The following is a 21,835-nucleotide window of genomic DNA, read 5'->3' as shown; positions in this document are numbered from 1 at the left end:
TACTCGTTTTTTTTCTTATTACAATTCCTTAATAGGAAAATAGTCAGAGCCTCAACATATGTTAAAGTCAACATATACGAAGCAAACATATATACATAGACTGGGTCGCCATGGAAAATGTGATTTCTTCCTATAAATGTTGGGCAAAAAATATTTAACAAACACTGAACCTATATCTAGTCCCAAATTTTTACTTGCTATGGGAACTTTTTAAAAATCAGTCTGATTCATTTGTTTATAAAATAAGGAGAAAAATAATTTTTCTCTCTACTTCCTAGGAGTCTTTTTGAAAATGACATGAGATAATAGATGTGGAAAAGAGCTCTGGAAACAGTAAAGTTTCTATACATGTGTTTGTACTGTTGTAAACTTGAGTTTGGGGGCCATGGGAAAGAATTGGAGATGAGATTCAGAATTTTCAAGAACTCCACTATAGAGTTCACCTTTGCAGAATTGTTACTATCTCTTCATCTCCTATAACAGTGTAGGAGTATTTAAGTGGGAAGAGTATGAATTATCTGTGAACTTTCCTTTCTTGTTATCTTCCTTCCTCTTAAAAATAAAGGGTGACCATTAGTCACCCATATGACAAGTCTCGTTCCAAGCACCGTAATGTCTTGCAAAAAAAACAATTCAATTACTGTCAAGAACTTAATTGAAAAAAATACACACAACAGACAATTATTAAACTCTCACACAAGCCCAGAGCTGGGCCTTTTCTTTTTTTTTCAATAACCAATCTCTACGATTTTTAAAAATCACCAGTTATATATTGAATACTTAGATATATAGGCTACTAAACCAAAACTTATGTAAGTAATTTTTAGACATGGTAGTTTCTATTCTATTATCTATTCTGTAGGCAGTGCTTTATTAAGCTGAATAAATATAAAATTATGAAAGGGTAACAAGTTTCTTTCACAAATTCTAATAGGTTGAATGAAAAAGGTTATCCAAAATACTGCTCTTCCTTGTGGAAACAATTGCCTTTAATATGATCAGATATTTCCTGGGTCTTAATTATCCTTGTCCCTGAAAGGACAAAATTTCATCCGTCCTCCAAAAGTCGTGCTTAGCTCAAACAAAAAGCAATGTAGCGTCGTCTCAGCCGGGAGCAGAACTATGGGGCGTTTCCCTAGGCTCATTTAGACAGGCAACGACATTTGCATCACTTAACTAGTGAAGGGCGACCATTATGTTTCAAAGAAGCATCTGGACTACGGACCCTGTCAATTACCCTTTAAGAGGAATTTATCAAATTTGGGAAAACAAGCAGCAACTATCCCTCCAAGGTCGGCTCACGAAATAGGAATCATGGGAGTGAGACGACTTTGGCTGCGGGCCTCATGGGGGCAGCGCAAACCAGAACCAGGAAGCCTTCCTCTCCTCTCGACTTTGTCCCTCCCAACTTTGTCCTTGCCAGGTTTCTGAGCCAGCAAGCAGTCGCTCCTCACCACATCTTGAGCCAATTGCAAAGGACCTAACCAAGCCCAGCCCAGTGGAAGGGACAGTTTCAGAGTTGTTTCGTTTTGATAAGGGATCCCTTCCTTGTTTTGGCTTTTGTTCTCGTTAGCGTTTGACGGTATTAACCCTCCCGGCTCCTCACCCCCGAAACAATTAGTGATTGGTAAAGCATACCAAATCCTTGGAGCAACCAACAAGATGCAGTTCATTCTCAGCTGCTTCCTGCTTCTGCCCTTACTGATCGTCTTCACCTTAGAGTCTCTCCTGAAGCTTTTTATTCCAAAGAAGAGAAAATCAGTCACTGGAGAAATCGTCCTGATTACTGGAGCTGGACATGGAATCGGGAGACTGACCGCCTATGAATTTGCGAAACTTAAAAGCAAACTGGTTCTGTGGGATATAAATAAGGTAATACTGCTTATTATGTTTTCTTCCTGGTAACTTTAATCTGTGGATATGTATGCATTTTGCAAGCAACAACCCCTTACAGAATCTTTATAAAGTAAGTAGAAAAAAATTATGGAATTGTAGATGGAGGAGAACAGGGATTAATTAATGTGTTTATGAGCACAGTATGAATGAACCTAGACGATAATAAGATTCTCAGTTACTGCCCACTGCCATTGTAAATTTCACTTTTTTGCCCTGACAATAATTTGTAATCTTCTCCTGAATCTGATTTCTCTGATCCCTCTATCTTAATCATATGGAAGAATAGTTTTAGCTAGTGTATTAATAGAGTAAGAGGTTTGTACCTATTTAGAAAAATATCTTACTTGCAGTTACTGAGGTGAGTGAGTTTAAAAGATATCCAACAGAAAGCAACATTACTATGCCATAGTAATTTACAAGAGTAATTTTTAAAAATCATATTTTAGTTAAACACAACAAAAAGGAAGTCTTTAATGTAATTTTTACTGGAATAGTTGTAAGCTTAAGGAAGAGAGGAAGAATTAGAATTTTATCTTATGTTTGGCAAGTGGTTGATATACACACAGGTTTCCAGAAAGCACCTGGTGGCCTGAAATGCCTTACCTTACACATTAGTTAACATCCAATTAGTTAACATCTTGGCATGAACAAGAATTCATAGAATGTAAAGTTAGATGAGAGCTAAACCCAGTATGACTGATTGAGGTAGCAATCAGCAAATACTACTTGACTATCTGTTGCCTAGATATTAAGATCACAGAGGCAAACAAGAATAGGGTCCTATACTCTTACTCTAGTAAAGAAAATAGACTTTAAATAATTACATGTGCAATGAAAGATACAAACTAGGTCCAGCCTAGTCTGGTATGGTCCAAGTGGTGAAGGTCTGGTATAGCAGGGTGGTCAGGCTCCCCTGAGCAATCTACTTCTTCGTAGATAACTTACCCAATTTCTTGGGTAACTTCCGAGAGCTTTAGTTTCCTTTTCTTCAAAATAGATAAAACAATACTTATTTTAGAGGGCTGGAAGGATTATACCAAATACTGTATACAAAGCATTTAGCACAGTGTCTGACACAAGGTATATGCCAAATAACACATACTTAATATGACATTTAATGCCCTTTAATTTGGATTCCCACTTGCATTTATGACTTAGCAATACCAATTGACTAGTGCTTCCCCACAGAAACTTCCTCCTTTCTGTCCCTTTGCTTACAGTCTGGCTGGCATGCCCTGCCCCTCTCTTTGCACGGCTCTTCTACTCATCCTTAAGATCTAACTCATGTACCTCTTCTATAATTGCATCACATGCCCATTCTGTGTGTTCCCATAACTCTCTGTATAGCCCTCATATTATACTTACCACTCTATTAGTTTGAACTGGCAATATTCAATCCCTTATTCCAAAAGAATAACAATTTAATATGGTCCTACTAAATATTATACTTATTTTATGTTTCTACTACACTGTGAATCCACTGAGGTCAGGACTCTGACAGTCATATTTGTGTCCACAAAGTCCTTCTAGACACCTATACATTAAAATGTTGGAGGAATGAATGAATGAATGAATGAATGAATAGTACTTAACTCCTTATTTATTTTGCAGCCAGAAAATTGACGTCCATGAATAGTTTTTAGTGACACAGAGAAAAAGTTTAATAGGATTTTTTTAAAAGCCTGATGTGGAACACACATACATAATACATACATACACACACAATGTAAAATTCGTGAATACGAAACCAATATTTTAACATTTTTATCTTTTTTAAACTTGCTTTAAGTTCAGTTCCAAATAAAAGAAGCTTGTTAAAGTATTGAGAGCAAAGTGTGCCTATATCCCTGTCAAAAATGTGTCAGTAAATTTTTGCCTGATTTTAGTTCAAAGAATCTGACTAGCCTTAATTCTTTTCAACTGTTGGTATAATATACTCACATAACTTATTTTGTTTTCCTTGCCCTCTTTGCTACTTTTCCAGCATGGAATTGAGGAAACAGCCGCTGAATGCAGGAGACTGGGTGCAAAGGCTCATGCCTTTGTGGTAGACTGCAGTAACCGAGAAGATATTTACAATTCCGCGAAGAAGGTGAAATGTTACATCTGGTTAGAATCATCATGTCAGAGCTGGAAGGGATTTTGGAGATGACCCAGTCATGACCCAGACAAACTAACAAAAGTTTTGCGATTTGCCCAAGGTTATGCAGCTAGCTAATGGCAGACCCAGAACTAGAACCTAGAACTGAAGTTCTCTAAATTAAGTGTATTCTGGAATCTTCCATGGAGCTTGTTAAAAAATAGGCACCCCAGAGGTTTTCTTTCAGTAGGTAGAGGGCTGGGCCCAAGAATCCACATATTTAATACCCTACATACACACCCAGAGCTTGCCCATCTGATTCTGGTACAGGTAAATTCTTATGTGACACTGCAGATCACTGACACGATCTTCTGAAGCCCAGTCAAAAAACTGGGTTAGGGAGTTTGGATAAACCTGTTTATCAGTCTTAATTATAGATATATCCATTTCTATATAGCATTATTGGCCTCTTCTATTTACAACTGAGATGTGCTGTGTATAATGGGATTTCACTTTGACCTCACACATGTACTTGTTAACCAAATGTGATAATGTTAGGAAGGTCAGTAGAATTACCTGGGCAAATAATCATTCCTGGACCTCACCTTGAATATTCTGATTCAGTACGGTATAAAGATTCTGATTCAGCCATACCTGAGAACCTCTTAAATTTTAAGGAATTTTAGATTTGGGGACATTTTGAGCTAAGTCAAAAGAATAAGTAGAAATTACCCAGTCTACGGCCATGCCACTCTGAACAAGCCCGATCCCATCTAATCTTGGAAGCTAAGCAGGGTAGGGACTGGTTAGTACTTAGATGGGAGACCACTTGGAAGACCAGGTGCTGTAGGTGTAAACAATAAAAAATGAGGGATCGTAAGCTGACTAGGTCCTTGCAATCTGTGAGGTCAACCAAGGGTTGCCTCGCCTAAAAAAAAAAAATTATCCAGCCTAGTGATGAGAAATGGCTTTCCTAGAAAGGAGTACAGTAAGATCAAGGCCTATTGGTAAGAAACATCTGCATTTAACAATAACTATTTTACTTAAATTAACAATTATTCTCCTTCATAGAGATGAGCACTTTTCCAATAATAGTAACTATGTCGCCTTGGACAAATTACTCAACCTCTCTGTGCCTGACTTCCTACAATTATAAAAGGGGGATCACAAAAAAGATGAGGATTAAGTGAATTAATGATATAAAGTTCTTAGAACTCAGTAGTCACCCTATAAGAATTAGTTCTTAGTATTATAATAAAACCACCAGTATTATCTATATAATTTTGTTATTAGCCATTGTCAAGGGGATTTACTAGCCCAAAATCTTTAGTTATCTAAATGGAAAATATTCATTTTCAGATTCATCTGGGAATAAGCTTTTCTGGAAAAGATAATTTTATTTGAACCTATTCCATGTATTTTAACCATACTATTTTTACTGAAATTGTTCTAAGATGAACTAACTCGATGCTCAAACAGTATACACAATACATATGATTATCAGATATTTTTAAGTGGCTATTTTGTTATCAGGACAGTTTTATGCCACTAAACAGTTAAATGCTCAGCTTGCTTCCATTATTAAGAAATGTGCAACCAGATATTCATATTCCAGGGAGACAATAGGCGATGATGGAGGAGCTCAAAGATGAAGGAAGGGTCAAAAGGGTCTGGGCAAGTACTTTGGCAATATAAAGCAGTAACGTATATTTTGATTCGTGATGTTTTTGGAAGAGTTACAGCAGCTTCATCATTCAAACCGCATAAAATATCCTGTTTTTCTAAATAACTTAGGAGCATTATTCTGAACAACAGTTTTCATATTGTGCTAGAGGTGTGGATATAGGTACACATAATGTTGATCAAGGACCAGATAACTTAGCTTGATTCTTTCATAATTTAAATACAACCTGATGAAATTCAGTTCTGGCTGGGGAGGCTTCTCCATGGCACACTGGTGTCCTACTGGGGTGCTGATGGGCCTTCCCCTCCTGGCTTCCTTTCTGTTTGAGGTTTGAAACTCGTCTTGGGCTCTGCAGTCAGAAAATCTGAAAGAGTCCCAGTCATGTGACCTTTGGCAAGAAAGTTAGCCATTCTATGTTTCATGTTTCTCATCTTTAAAATGGGCATATTGAGAGTTGCTACCTCGTAGAATTGCTGTGAGAATTAAATGAGATCATGAAATCATATAAGATGCATAGTCCTTACATATGTGAAAGTTTTTAATAGGCTAGTCGCCACCTCCCCCTTAGTCCCCCAACACACTGCAGCATTAAATAATGATAACTCTATTAATAGAAGCTAGCTTTCATTTGGAACACAAAGTACAACAAAATGCATTGTAACTCTAGGGGGCATCTACAGAGAAGCTTAGTTACTCAAAAAAACATAAAAATACTGAATGAGATATTCTTGCATTGCTAGCAGCCTACTGCTTCTTGATGGAAAAAGGTTGGTGAGCATTAGAACGGAATGACCAAAAAAATAAATAGAAGATGTAGCCAGCTTAATGATGCAATCAGTTTTACATAGTTCCCCGTAATAGTTCCTGCATTTGCAAATTAATTTAACCTTTTTTTGGCTTACTTTTTGAAGTAGTATTTAAAAAATGAATGATGATTATTTGTCACTGGTTATATTTTTGTTAGTAAATGCCTCTTGAGCTATAATCCGTAGAGCAAAGTCATGAGACTAAATTGCAAAAGAAAATTTCTACCTAACAAACTTATAGGAAGAGCTGTTTTGAAATTAAGTACCTAAAATTTAAAAGTTATTTTTTCCATGTTGGCACATGGAGTCAAAATTTTTTTCCAACAGCTTATGGATAAACAGATACTTCTTTAATGGTTATTGCATGGAAAACTACCTTCATACCTCTTAATGATGCAAATATTTTTCTTTATTTTTAAAGGTGAAGGCAGAAATTGGAGATGTTAGTATTTTAATAAATAATGCTGGTGTGGTCTATACATCAGATTTGTTTGCTACACAAGACCCTGAGATTGAAAAGACATTTGAAGTTAATATATTTGCACATTTCTGGGTAAGTATGATTTCTTTTACAAAAAAAATCCCTTTTGTAAGACTCTAAGATTAAATTTAAAATGGAGCTTTCAGTAGACATAGATGTATCAAATCAACTCGACACTAAAGTTTTTTTCAGATACCAGGGATAACATACAAAGAGATCATTTTTCATGCTAGGACCAAAATTCATCAATTATTCTTCCTCCCCCTCAAAAAAATAATAAATAAATAAACATGAGGTATTATATATGTTTTAATTCTAAGCTAGAGTCTCGCATCTCTGTGTGATCATGTTTAGAGATGAAGTAGGGATTAGGTACCTTCTGAGTCATCTGTGATTTTATAAAAGGTGAACTCAGTTATCTTTCAGATTCTCATGAGACCCAGTTTTCCTGTTGTATCCTGGCCTCAAAGTTGTAAACTTTATAAACAACTCACCATTCAACATTGTGTGTGTGTGTGTGTGTGTGTGTGTGTGTGTGTGTGTGTGTGTAAAGTTCTAATTATTGCCAAATAGCCAGTTTGGGATGAATAATCTCAAAAGAATATCGGAGTCAATTGATAGAAATGCAGTATCATGTTAATATTTCCAAGTTACTGACATCTGTCTGTATTTTTATGATTTATGAATGGGCCTATCTTTCTGCCTCCATTAGAATATAAGGTATTGTCTTACCTGCTTCTGAATCCCCATCATGTAATAGGTGCTCAGTAAGTATTTATTGTATAAACATTCAGTGACGATGAGAAGATTACTGTTCTTCAGTATTTTGATGATATAACCAAACTGTTTTCTAACAATTTCACATTAAATGTAAATTTTTTTGATAACTCTACATTATTATACCTATTCAGTGTATGAGATGATAGATGATATCAGTGACAAAAGGGAGAAGATCACTGGACATAACTTGTTCACAATTTATTTATTTCCACCCGCATTTCTACCCCTGACCTATGGATATTCCTGTTTCCCCTTAAGAACTGGATCTCTGAAGGTGGGGCGTCTCTTCCCACACGCTCATGGCATGCACCCAGGGCCTGGCACCCCAAGGCCCAGGGTACCCGGGTTATGGTCTGTGGCTCCACCTGGGGCGTGAACCCAGGACTTTCTGCATGCAAAGCAGATGTGCTAACCACTATACTCTGGAGCCACCCCTAACTTGTTCACAATTTAAATGGGATGGTTGCCCCAAGTTTTCAGTATCTATTGTTTAGCTTAATTTTTCTAGTCTGGGCATCCTATCCAGTTGCTGTATGTTGCCACATTTGGCAATTAATCTAGGTTTTTTCATTTCTTCCAGGAACACTGTTAACAAAGTACACGTTTGTTTCAAAGTGTTTTCAAGGGGTCTGTGAATCAGAAATAACAATATTTCGTTTCTCTCTTAATAACAACTATTTCTAGACTACAAAGGCCTTTCTTCCAGCGATGATGAAGTGTAATCATGGCCATATTGTTACCGTGGCTTCAGCAGCCGGTTATGTAGGGATCCCTTTTTTAATGGCTTATTGGTAAGTGAACATGTGTTTCCTTCATTGGTTCCTAAGCTTAACTTGTGTTTGGTTTCTTACCTGTCTAATGAGCATTATAGTTAATGATGTAGAGTTGAAGTTGCTGAAATAGGCACAAAGTTGCGCAAAGTGGCTTATGTAACACCATTATTAACCATTAATCCCCTCCTATGTTGACTGTTCTCAGAGGTGGCTGCAGGGAAATTATCCAGTTAGAAACCAACTGCTTAAAGCATTTCTCATCCCTTTAAGCAGCAAGGAATTACAAAATAAGAGCAATAGTTTTGTACCAGGAACAGAAGTTAGTATTAATAATTTTAAATAATGTATTGTTGTGGAAATAAAATAGTGTGAAGACAAGAGAATATAATGTGGGATTCTAAACATTAAAAGCATCCAAACAATGAAATTGTTATAAAAAGACCTGTAATATTTATCCATTAAAAAAAACCACTATTGTAATAATTGAAGAACATACTATAGCAAGCAGGGCTAAGTAATGTGCCCCACTGTATACTGTAAAGAACTGATCATTGAGGCCACTGCAGCCAAGGCGATCCTCCTGGTTGCATACACCCCAACAGTTTCTTGGCTATTTCTATACTTTACAAATAATTCTTAAAAATGTTGAATTATGATTATGTAAATATACATACAAATAATGCTCAAATTTGTTTTCTACCATTGTGCTCTTTTGGGATTATGTATCTAAATGCTAGAAACTATATAGTTGTATATGTAGCTATAGATATGTGTATAAATATATAAACAGGCATGGATTGGTAACTTTGAGGTATATATATATATATATATACACACACACACACACACACACACACACACACACACATATATATATGTTCTTGCATTTTTAAAAGTTTGCAAGAAAGTGTATCGAACCGTTTATTCTAACCACACCTAGAGAATGGTTATTCTTAGGTAATAGCAAGAAAAATAAGATTTATTTTGTTCTTTTGTTCATCTGTTTTCTTTCCTTTTTCCTTTCTGAACATATATTTGTTTTATAATAGTTTAAAAAATAAATATAGACATGGATTGAGTTTTTTTAAAAAAGAATGAAATAACTGCTGAAGCAGTCAGAGAAAGACCAGACCTATAGTGTGCAGATTGTATCTTATCTCTTTCAAAGCTGATTTAAATTAGCTGATTAGCCCCTAGCCATCAAGAATTAATACAATCTGGTATTAATTTCACTTCCTTGATGAAGATAGTTGCAGGTGCTGCTGCCAGTCTACTATATAACATTCCTGCCCTGCCAAATTCTATCATATTCTCCAGGTGAGCAAAGAGTATCAGAGAATTCAACAGGGCTATAGTAAATACTGTAGCTCTTGATTCTGATTTGATTCTACCCCACTGAGTGTTTACAGTGAGAACCAAGAGAGAGCATACTTTGTGTACGGAACAAATTTATTTTGGTGACTAGTGATGGTGCTTTCAACAGAAGTAAAAGCTCTCATGGAGTACTTGTCAAAGCAGGAGTGATATACACAGTTGTACAAATTGTGCACTGCACAATTCTAGGATGCACTGTTCACAGTCAGGTCCTTTTAGAGTTCAATGATTTTCCTGCAAATGGCAGTAAATTAGCCTGAGAAGAGGAATGGCCTTTTCTAATTTACACGAAGATGCCCTTTAGGCTAAAAGGCAAGGTTGCACCTACACGAGCTGTATATGTCCAGCTTGGGAAAGATCTATGGTTTGCTTGCCCTCGCAGAACTTCTGTTTGGATCCTTAGCTATCCCTGGCCTGAGCTGTCACAGTCTTTGGTCCTTATTGACCACAGTATCTTCAATTTAGTTTTTGCTCTGCATCTGATCGATGGTAGAACTTTCACAGAGATTCACTAAGACTTCTCCCAGTAGAAAGCAATGTTTATCAGCTGTTATTAAACTGAGGTGTTGCTTTCTAAAACAAATTTTTTATTGAAGTATAACATACATTTATAAAACTGCAGAGATCATGAGTAAAGAGCTCAATGAGTTATTGCAAAGTAGATACATCTATTTAACCACAACACAGGTCAAAAAATAGGACATTACAAGACTCCGGAAGCTTTTTTGGGAACTCTTCCCATTCACCAATCCCTCTTTCCTTCTTAAAGTTAACTCTTATATTGACTTGTAACACCATTGATTAATTTTGCCTATTTTTGATCTTTATGTACATAAAATCACACTATTTTGTGAGATTTATCCCTGTCATTGTTGATAGGTATAGTTTAATCATTTTCATGCCTTTATAGCATTGCATTCTGTGACTAGATCGTTTTTTTAATTTTATTTTATTTTTTTTATTTTTTTAGATCATTTTTTATCCATACTACTGTTGATGAACATTTGGGTTGTTTCCAGAATAGGATTACTATGAATCTTGACTCAATCACTTAGTAATTTTATGTGACCTTTGACAAGTTACTCAATTTCTCTGTGCATTATTTTCCTCATCCATAACAGGCTAACTCATAACTTAACTAACTCATCAGGGTGCTATAAAGTTTAAATCATAATGTAATGCACTTAGCATAGAATCTGAAATCCTGCAAGTGTTCAGTGACAGGAGGGTACCTGTTGGGTATGTTCAATTCCACTTGCCTATATTCACACAATATGGTAAAGTCCCTCCTCTCATTTTAGCTTCTAGAATGCTTTGCCCTAGTGGAATTAAACGTATATGCTATGGCTCTTGTTTGTTAGAATGAAATAAGAGAGGACCTAGAGTAATCTTTTTTTTTTTTTCCCTATAATCCAGCCCTCAGCTATCATTGTCCTGAGTTGCAGCCATAGCAAAAGAATCCATTACAGAATCCATTTCTATATTAGAAAAAAAATATTTAAATTTCTTTTGGAGTCATATTTCAATAGTTTTAAAGATTAATGTGAAAAATGCATGTTGAAAGAACTGAATTCATAATGAGGTTAATCTTTTGATTATATTGTTTTGCTGCTTGCTAAGTATTTTGTTTAAAAGTATCTTCATTTTAAAAAGAAAAATATTTGGTACCACAAAACTCTGGCTAATGTATCTTATCAACTCAAATAGCCAATTTACAAGCATGAAAGTTAGCAGTATGTATACATGTGGCAAAATTGAGACCTGATCATTAACTTGTAATGAAATGTTCTTTAAAAGAATAATTTGGAATAAGAAATATTAATTCAGATTATTAAGAATAAGAAATTTGATGTAATATTACAAAGTATGGGGAAAAAATCCACTCATTTTTAGCTTTCTTATATACATATGTGTATATATGTGTGTGTGTGTATATACATATGTATATTCATGTCTAAAAATAAATTCACCTTGAAGTTCAAAAATATAAAATTCTTTTCACATGCTCAGGTACATTAACTCTGAGTTTTAATATATTCCCGCACTTTTGGTTCACTTAGGAAAAATCAGAAAATATATTTTAGAAAAAGAAAAAAAGAAAACTTACTGATAATCTCACCATGCAGAAATAACCATAATAAGCATTTGTTATAACTTTTTAGGACATTTTAAATACTGATAGATAGTCATACATTTAAAAAAATCTACATACAAAAAAATTGCTTTTATTTAAGTTTAAAATGAACATTTTGTATGTTAATTAATATATATGTGCAACATCACTTTCAATTCCTGCATGGTATGCCACTGTACATATATGCCACTATTTATTTAATTTATCCGTTATTGTTGGGTAATTTATTTGTCTGGACTCTTTTAGTTGCCAGGAACACAAGAGGCCAAAAAAGGAATTTTTTGCCTCTGCAATTAAAGTCTCAGGCAGGCTCCCCTGTTGGCAAGTGAATTCCATTAAAGTAAATAATGAGCAGCCTACTAAATTAAATTTTATGGAAATAGCGACAACAAAACGAATACCCTACCAATTTTCCTAACAAGACATTTCAACCTGCTCAGTTGTCACTCTGATAAATGATGTTGGAATGCAGTAAATATTCTATGTCAGTGTTTTTTAGACTTTCCTGTGCCTGTAAATTACCCGAGAATCTTCTGGAATACAGATTCTGATTCAATAGGTCTGGTCTGGGCCTTGAAATTCAGGTGCTGGCCATGCTGCGGAACAGAGGCCCACACCTAAAGAAAACAGACATCTGAATTAAATAGATGCAGCAGCTTTCTTGAATTATTTTGTGAGCTCTCTGTGTTTATTTTCAGTTCAAGCAAGTTTGCTGCTATTGGATTTCATAAAACTTTGACTGCAGAACTTGCTGCCTTGGAAAGAACCGGAGTCAAAACAACATGTCTTTGCACTAATTTCATTAATACTGGCTTCATCAAAAACCCAAGTACCAGGTTAGTTGAGACAGAAATGGAGATAAAAGGATTGGCAATTGCATGAATATGAGCCATTCTGTGGATTTTCCTAAGTGTTTTAATCCTTAAAACACCTGATATTCCATGCCCTTGGCTCATCTCAATTTCAGCTTTTGTAGATTGTGGGAAAACAGATGGAGAGACAAAGAGAGACGGTGAATATATATAAATGTAAATATGAATGACACAGGTGAACTTGCTAATCTTCCCTTTTTTTCTTCCCCCAAGCAGTGGATCTTAGACTTAAGTGTACATACATTTCACCAGGGATGCTTGGGAACCACATAGGAGCCCCAGCCCAGAGATGTTGATTTATTGGGTGGGACAGGGTAGTGGTGGGGATGGAAACCTGGAACTACGTGTGTTTACCACACATCATAGGTAATTCTGATAGAGAGAACCCAGGACTACAATGTGGAAAACAGTTTCTGTTGGTAATCCAGAGATTATCTTCCAAAATGAGTACCAGACCATGGTCTTTCCTTGGTTAAAAAATAAAATTATAAGGATCCGCTCTGAGGTTAATTGTTAGTGTTTCCGCTCTTTGGGCATAGCTTTAATGTCTTTATAAACATAATATATACTTTTAAAAATTCCAACATACAGAAAAATATAAATAAGAAAGTCCCTTTCTAGATTTTCTTAAAACCCTCTACCCTGTGGAAACTACTCTTAACATTTTGGTGAACATACTTCTAGACATCTCCCTAGGTACAGATCAAATGTCTGAATTTTATATAACTGGCATATGTTACACATGGGATTCTGGAAGCAGTAGGTAAACTGCTTACTTCCCTCAGCATTATGATTATAGACAATACTGTATTAAAAACTTCAAAGTTACTAAGAAATTAGATCTTAACTGTTCCCACCACAAAAAAGAAATGATAGTTATGTGATGGGATGGAGGTGTTAGGTAACGCTAGGGTTTGCAGTATATACATGTACCAAATCAACACATTGTACACCTTAAACTAACACAATATGATATGTCAACTATATCTCAATAAAAAATTAATTAATTAATTAAAAGAGTTCACTAAAACTGAAAGGGAATGTCAAAGGAAAAGGTGAGTGGCATTCCCAAGGATAAAATTTGCCAATTTCTCCCATTATTTTCAGGATCTAGATACCAAAATAATGTTTGAGTCAAGTTTTTCATTCAGACCGTCTTTCAGCAGTTAAAAAGAGGCACCATATTTTTTAAAATTGTAATTGAATTTTTTACCTTAGTCCCTAGGACCAGGCTGCACAAGCTAACCTTCCTGTGGGCAAGGGTGCCCTTTCTTGGCAAGGCTCTACTAGTACAATAAAAAAATAATGGAAGCTTGCTATAGGAAGAAAGTATAAATAGAAGGTGGTGTGATTCTAGCCTAGTCACGGGAATATAACCTGGCTAAAGAAGCATCTAGGGCTTGGGCCTGTCATATAAACCCCTTTGAAGATTAGGCTCATACTAGAATGGATGCCAATGTGAGGTTGGTTTTAATCTAGAAACTTAGTTCTTCTAATTAGAGGACAGAGAGATCTTATTCTAGTTTATATTTGGGGCACTGAATAAAATCAGTAATTTTCTTAAACCTCACAACAATAGTTGCTTACTTGTCGAGTAACTTGCCTGTAAGTAGCAGAACTGGATTCAGACCAAACTTTGTCTTCTTTACACAGAGGACAGCCTTTCTGAAAGAAGGAAACTGAACTGACTTCTAAATGACTGATTCAAAATAATTTGTATCATATTAATATTGGAATTTAAATTCTCTTTTAAATCACACAAATGATGTAGTTTATTTGTTCTTATATTTACACATCTAACACACTGCAAAGAAACTGGTTTACTGTAAAGGTTATAACAGCATAATCTGAGTTAGGCTATTGATTTGAGATCTTTCTTCATTTTTCATGTAGGTATTTGTAGCTATAAATTTCCCTCTGAACACTGCTTTTGCTGCATCTCATAAATGTTGTATGTTATATCTTTTTATTCATCTCAAAGTATTTCCTAATTTCCTGGGATTTTTTTCCTTTGTCTCATCAGTTAATTCCCACATATTTCTGAATTTTCCAATTTTCCTTCTATTATTGATTTCTAATTTCATTCCATTGTGGTCAGAGAACATACTTTGATTTTAATCTTCTTCAATTTAACACGGCTTGTTTTGTGGTATAACACGTGATCTGTCCTGGAGAATGTTCCTTGTGCCCTTGAGAAGAATATGTATTCTGCTGTTGTTGAGTGGCGTTGTCTATAAATGCTGCTAGGTCTAGATGATTTATATTGTTTTTCAAGTCTTCTATTTCTTTGTTATCTTTTGTCCAGTTCAATCCATCATTAAAAGCGGGATTAATGTCTCCAACTTTTATTGTTAAATTGTCTATGTTCTCCCTTCAGTTCTGTCAATTTTATGCTTCAGTCTTGTCAGTTTTTTGCTTCATGTATTTTGGGACTCCTGTTAGGTATATGAACAATTTTTAATGAAATGTTTTTCTCTCAAATAAGTTATCTCTTTCCAATTAGTAGTATAGACAATGTAGCATAATCTGGATTTATTAGCTTAAGTGTAATTGGATGTTCTGATTAATTTTTTTGACGACCAAGAATTATTTTTGTTGAACATTCTTTTAAAACATCTACTCTCCTACATGTAATATATTTAACGAAATCTGTTTCCTCACATTACCAATGGAGTGTGGTGGATAATACTCATTCAGTAACACCATGTCGGTAACTTGAAATTGGCCATGAAGGGAGTATTTACACCATAGAAATTGGAAAATGCTACAAAACTGGTAATTCTGTCTCCTTGAGAGCCAGTGAAACATTTACCAGCATACCACTGAATTATCCCTATTTTTCAAATTAAACACAAAAACCAAAACCTGAACTTTAAAGAGTAGAAATTTCTTTCCTAAAATTATTAAGCTACTTAAGTGGTAAAGTTAGATGATCAAACACCCCACCTATGCCACAGGTTAAAAGACAACTTAGTCTTCTTCAAGTTTCCATCGCCTTTCATTTTTACCTCCATTGGCCAAAGCCATCACTTTCACTGTTGTATTTCCTCTCCTGTCACATCTCCAAACTCTTCATATGAAACACTATTGTTTCAGAGTCCTGGGATGAACACAGCATTCTAATAAATGACCAATCTATGCTGAGAATGAAAAATTATATCATATATGTTTTATGTTTTGTTCTCCTTCAGGTATCCAATTATTGTGCTCATTTATCCCACTTTTACTTTATTGCTATTTTTTTCTGAATGAACAATTCTGTATTCATTTTTAAGGAGTCTCATCCAATTCTTTCTGTCTCACTTCTCTTAACTAGTCACATCATTTAAAATCTGCCTCCCCAAAATGTTAGTCGTCAAACAGTTTGATGACATTGGCAAATGTCATGACTGTATTTAATTATGAATCATTTTTTCCTAAGTCATTAGTGAAATCTTAAAAATTCAGGACCAAATTTTGTGCAACTGCATCATAAGTGCACTTATTCTAACACCCAGATAAAAACGGCCACTTTTTAGGGACCACCTACTATTCAATAGTGAATATACCAGGGTGTTTACACAGTGAAGATATAACATGGAGCTAAGTAACAGCTGAAAATTAAATGAAGACCTGATAAAGTGGTAAAGTTAAATAATCAAACACAATATAAGAGTTTCGTATGGTGACCAAGGACCTAGGTTCCTACATTTTAAATTCTCCAATACTTTAGAAATTATTCATTAAAAAAGTCTTAGTATATAATAAAACTTGTACAATGGTATCTGATTTCTATTCCAAGACTTCTAAAGATTTAAAAGTGAATTTTTCAGACTTAATCTAGCTAAATTATTTTTGCATCCTAGTTACTTCCATACTTCTCATTTGCATAGTAGGGACTATGGTCTCTCCTTCATAGGGTAATTGTAAAACTTTTGTGAGATAAGCTGTGTAGAATGTTTAGCACAATGTGCAGTACATGACAAGCACTAAGTAAGTGGTGGTGGTTGTTATTCTTATTATTAATGCTAAAGCAGCTACCATTTTTGAGCACCTATGATGCTCCAAGTCAGTAATGTTATGGTTCCTGTGGTAATTTAACTTATTTGTTTAGCACTAAACTAAAGCTGAAGCATCAGTGAAATTATTTGTTTCTGAAGTCTGCTTCTGATTTCAGTTTGGGACCCCCCTTGGAACCTGAGGAAGTGGTAGACAAGCTGATGAATGGGATCCTGACTGACCAGAAAATGATTTTTGTTCCATATTCTATAAAAATTTTAACAATGTTGGAAAGGTAAGCGACAGATATGTTTGTCAGCGTTATAAATATTTATCTAATGCATGTTTTTACTCAGATTAAAACCAAATTTTTATAAAGTACAATTAAAGGAAATTAAGTTAATAAAGATAATGGGCTTAAAGAATCCATCAGTTTCTAAAGTACATTTGTTAATTATTGAAGCAAGATTGGTGTAGCAGTTGGGTAAATAAACTGAATAATTTCCATAGGTTTTTAAGTTTTTTTTAAGAAAGAAATTTGTATATTTCTGGAAGTCTTGTCTTATAAATGAATGAATATGAAGACAATTTTTAAGCATTACTACATAACGGAATTGTAGGACAGTAATATTAGAAGAGACCATAGTTATGTTTTAGATATTCATTTAAATATACAAAAGATAATCATTGAGGTATTATTTTGTGCAAAATCACACTGCAGCATAGGAATTGCTAAATAATCTTATATAGTTTTAAAGATCCTTGAGCCTCGCTGCTTTAAATGTGGTCCATGGATCAGCAGCATCAGCATTAGCATCACCCAAGAGTTTTAGAAATGCAGAATTTCCTGATCGCCTGAATCAGAATTTATATTTTAATAAGATCCATAGGTGATTTGTATGCATATTCAGATTTAATGTACAGCCAACAATGGAAACCACTGGTGCAAAGAATGGCTTATCTTAACACATTGCCTCATTACTCATCTGAGAAAGCTGTGTGGCAATGAGACTGGTCAGTTAATGAGGAGAAAGTGAATAGGTGCCATAGCTCAAACAAACAAACAAACAAACAAACAAACAAAAACGCCTCTTACTGCATGTCTCCAGACTCAGGCTCCTCCAACATGGTAGTGGTATCAGAATCACTTGGGAAGTCAATTTTAAATATAGATTTCTGGATCTCACCTCTCAAGATTTTAATATAAGATGTTTGAGTTGGGACTCAGAAATCTGTATTTTAACTGGCCACTGCTACAGGCAGTTAGTTCAAAGATCATAGTTTAAGAATTACTGACCTAGAGACTGAAAAATAATTGAAGAAATCAAAAGCATAAGTGACATGTGTCGGGTTTTTTAGCCCCTTCTTCTAGGAAATGTGGTTGAACATATCTTTAGAGGTTTAGGGAGTAAAACCCAAAGATCTCCTTGGTGAGTAAATGAGTTAAAACCTGTGAAGTGCTTAGCATTTTATTTGTCACATCACATAAGTAAGCACTCAATGATTACATTCCTTTAGAATGTAACTCTATGAGAGAAGGAATTTTGCCTGTTTTTCATCACTATATACCCTGCACTGTGAAGAGTTGATGGACACCTAAAAGACACCAAACAGTTTGATGATCGAATAAACGAATCTGTTTCCTAGACTTTTAGCATAGAGACTCAAAGTCTGTGCTCTGGAGTTAGGTGAAGCTGTGTTTGTGTGACTTGTTTGCAACATGAACATGAATGAGTTATTTAACTTCTTTGAAGCTTAGTTTCTTCATCTGTCACATGGAGACAACAATAAGACTTTATAGGGCTATAAAGAATAAATAAAATAATGCATTTAAAGTGTTTAGCATACTATAAATACTTGATAAATGTTATATACCACTATTTTTATAATTACTACTATTATTATCATTGCCCTGATTTTCCCCTATGAATGTTCAGTGCTCAATTTCCAAACTTCCAAATCTAGACAGATGTCTGAATATAGGTATACTAAATTACATATTCTGTTTAGTTTCTGTCAGACTTATTGGAATGTGACAAGTTCCTCAATATTCTTAAGGATAGGGTGAGGAGAAAAAAATTAGACCTACTTGTCTATCATCATTTAAGATATTTTATATTAACACATTGATTCTTCAAAGAACACTGTGGAGTGGGTGTTAATTTTTCTGTTTACATGTGAGGAATTTAAACTCAAAAGTTAAATAATTTGTTCAGAATTATGCTCAAAACCAAGTCTGTTGACTGGGGAACCAATTCTGCTTCTCCAGCCTCTTAGTGGGGGTGGGGAAGCAGAACATTTTAATAATATTCTGGATTATAAAGTATAAAATTAGTTGCTATTCTCGCTTCCTTTTCAATGTCAATTTTTTAAAATCCTCTAGCATGTCAGCTATTCAGTTCCATACACTTCCTCTTTTAGATCTTTTGAAAAATATAGGCGTATATTTATTTTAAAACAATATTCCAAGTCACTTCTACCCTAAGAATGTTAAACCTTTTTTTTTCCTTTTGAAAAGGAAAAGGATTTAATTGGCAAGAACATATAGCAATGACCATGTTAAACTTTTTAATCTTGTTTAAAATGAACATAGACATGATACATGATAAACATAAGTATTTTAAGAGAAGATAGCTTACAAATGCACTTAATATTAATTTTCTAATTATTTTCATGTATCTTTTTTTAGGATCTCTCCTGATCGTTTCCTGACAGTTGTAAAACGGAAGTTCAATATTAAGTTTGATGCAAATATTGGATATAAAATTAAAGGACAATAAGTACTTGGTTTTGTTGAAAATTGATTTACCAGGTTTAAGTTGATTTCATCTAATATTAATCAGAATTTTAATGTTTGGACTTCTGCTTTTCCCAATTATCTTTTTCTTCAATATCACCTTTTGAGGCTCTGGAGTATCCTTTATTATTCCTGTTCTTTAACTGAAAGCTAATGTCATGTAACAAAGAGAGAAATATCTTAGCAATTGACCTTATGGAAATCGAGAAAAAGAACAAAAGCAGTTTTACAATAATTTCCAAGATTTTATGGCTTATATGAAGGCTTTGCAAAATTTGCACTGTAAATGTTTAAGATATATTTTTATTTTTAATCACACTTAAATTTTATACTATTCACATTTCCTTTTTCTATTATACATAAAAACTTCAAGCTCTCTAAATATAATGACTATATCTAGTGGCATTTCACAATGAATTTCACATGATATAAAATATGTCACTCAAATATTTCATCCTATACATTACCACTCTGATTCCAGAGAGATACCTTATGTTCTAATGCCAAACATTTCAGCACAAGGTGGACACTTGCTGCAAGTAAAAAAGTATCATTGGGATTTAAAGCAGAGAATTGGAAGAATGTACCCAAAGTGGCAACAATAAGAAATGGATCAAACTTAAACCTGTGGTGATTCCATCTTTTTATTTTGAACAGAACATGGCTTAACCGTCAAAATAAAGAAAAATAGATTATGTAATTAAAGATCTTTATTTTTTTACTGTCTGGAAATTTCTCAGATGAGAGTGAGGCACAGAGAGATGGTAATATAAGACTAGACCTATAAATTGAAAAAATAAGTAGGTTTGTTGGATTTCTAGTATAGAAAAATGTTTTCAAGACTATGTTAGATACATTCATATGATATAAAGAATTTTGGTCCTTATATCAGAAAGTTCATACTCATAAAACATAAATCAGAGTCACTGACCTCTGTGAAATATAACAAATGAGCCACATTTAGATTCAGATACTTCATAGTGAAAGATTTTGATCATTTCTAAACAGAAACTAATATTTATTCAACATGTGTCAGGTGCTGTCCTAAACTCTTGACTTATTGAACAAGTCAGTGCCACTGCAGATCACAAGGATTATGTGACAATCTGTTTAAGGAAGATTATACTCTAGATTCTATACCACATAAGCAAATTTCACAGAAGATATTCCTACAATAAATTTCTCCCTCTTCCCCATCAAATACCTTCTTCTAATACAGAAAATCAAAATACAATTACTGTTAGACTATGTTCAACATTTAGTTGATGTAAAGACATATCTGAGGCAAAAATACCTGCTTTCCAAAACATTTAAAGAATGTAACTTAGATTTCTCTCTATACATTACCCATACTGCAGTAGCACTCTACTAGAGTATCTGTGAGAATGACACTAGAACGTGTACAGTCTGTTACAGTAAGCTTCTAACTTATTTTGAAATAGCTGTTTGTTCTTTTAATTAAGTTATACCTGTTCAGCTTGCCAGGTGGAAAAGTGAAGTAGGCTAGGAGAAAGCCATTAATGAAACTTCAGTAAGATAACTGAGATCCAGAATGTACTGATAACTTTCTTTTTTTCACAATAAACCTATTTTGGCTGTTAACATGCCTGTCTGAAATTAACACTTAGATGAACTTTGGCCTTAATCATTATGAAAAATAAGTACTACTTCTAGATATTATGCTGACAGAATGGTAACCAGTTCTTTTTATTGAATGTTAACCACATGCTAGGCACAGTTTGCCATTTAATCCTGCAGTGATCCTGTGTCGTGGGCATTGTCGAAAGACTTGAAATAGCTGTGAACACAGCAGTAGTAAGCAGGAACCCAGAACCTTAGAGGCTGGAGCCCTACTCTGCTGGAAGGTAAATGATGGAATGAACGCTGTAGGGGTTCTAAATTTTGTTCTTTGCTTTTTTAAAAAAAAAAAAAGCTTGCTCCAATTCACCAACATCAGGCAATTTCTGCTGTGACTCTTAAGTTTGAAAACTTTTAAATAACTATTATTTGAATCAAGTTAATTCTACCTTTGAACCCACTTCTCAGCAGGTTAGTAGGAAAATCCATCTCAGCCATCAATAGGGCTACTTCTGAATGGCATGCCAAAATCAAAGAGGCTTACCTTATCTTAGGGTGAGTGGGGAAAGACTCCTAATGTCAAGTATCAGGGAACTCTGTCC

The 21,835-nt window shown here is 34.5% G+C and overlaps 1 protein-coding gene and 1 pseudogene across 2 annotated transcripts; both read left to right on the top strand.

Moving 5' to 3' along the window:
- Positions 1-1,198: 1,198 nt before the first annotated feature.
- On the top strand, positions 1,199-21,252 carry HSD17B11 (hydroxysteroid 17-beta dehydrogenase 11). 2 transcript variants are annotated; one of them, XM_039845652.1, is made up of 7 exons: positions 1,205-1,872; positions 3,881-3,988; positions 6,888-7,019; positions 8,412-8,518; positions 12,707-12,844; positions 17,037-17,153; positions 19,548-21,252. In XM_039845652.1, exons 1-7 carry the CDS (start codon positions 1,663-1,665, stop codon positions 19,636-19,638), a joined length of 903 nt encoding a protein of 300 aa, XP_039701586.1. In that variant the 5' UTR covers positions 1,205-1,662; the 3' UTR covers positions 19,639-21,252. The 2 variants fall into 2 exon arrangements, with proteins under 2 accessions (XP_039701587.1, XP_039701586.1); XM_039845653.1 differs by lacking the exon at positions 12,707-12,844 and having other exon boundaries at positions 1,199-1,872.
- Positions 4,712-4,829, top strand: LOC120588504 (uncharacterized; annotated as a pseudogene).
- Positions 21,253-21,835: the final 583 nt, after the last annotated feature.

This window comes from Pteropus medius, unplaced genomic scaffold (genome assembly GCF_902729225.1).
Source record: "Pteropus medius unplaced genomic scaffold, Ma_sr-lr_union100, whole genome shotgun sequence".
Lineage (NCBI taxonomy): Eukaryota > Metazoa > Chordata > Mammalia > Chiroptera > Pteropodidae > Pteropus > Pteropus medius.
The sequence above is the reverse complement of the archived record's forward strand: the minus strand, read 5'-3'. Positions and strand labels throughout refer to the sequence as shown.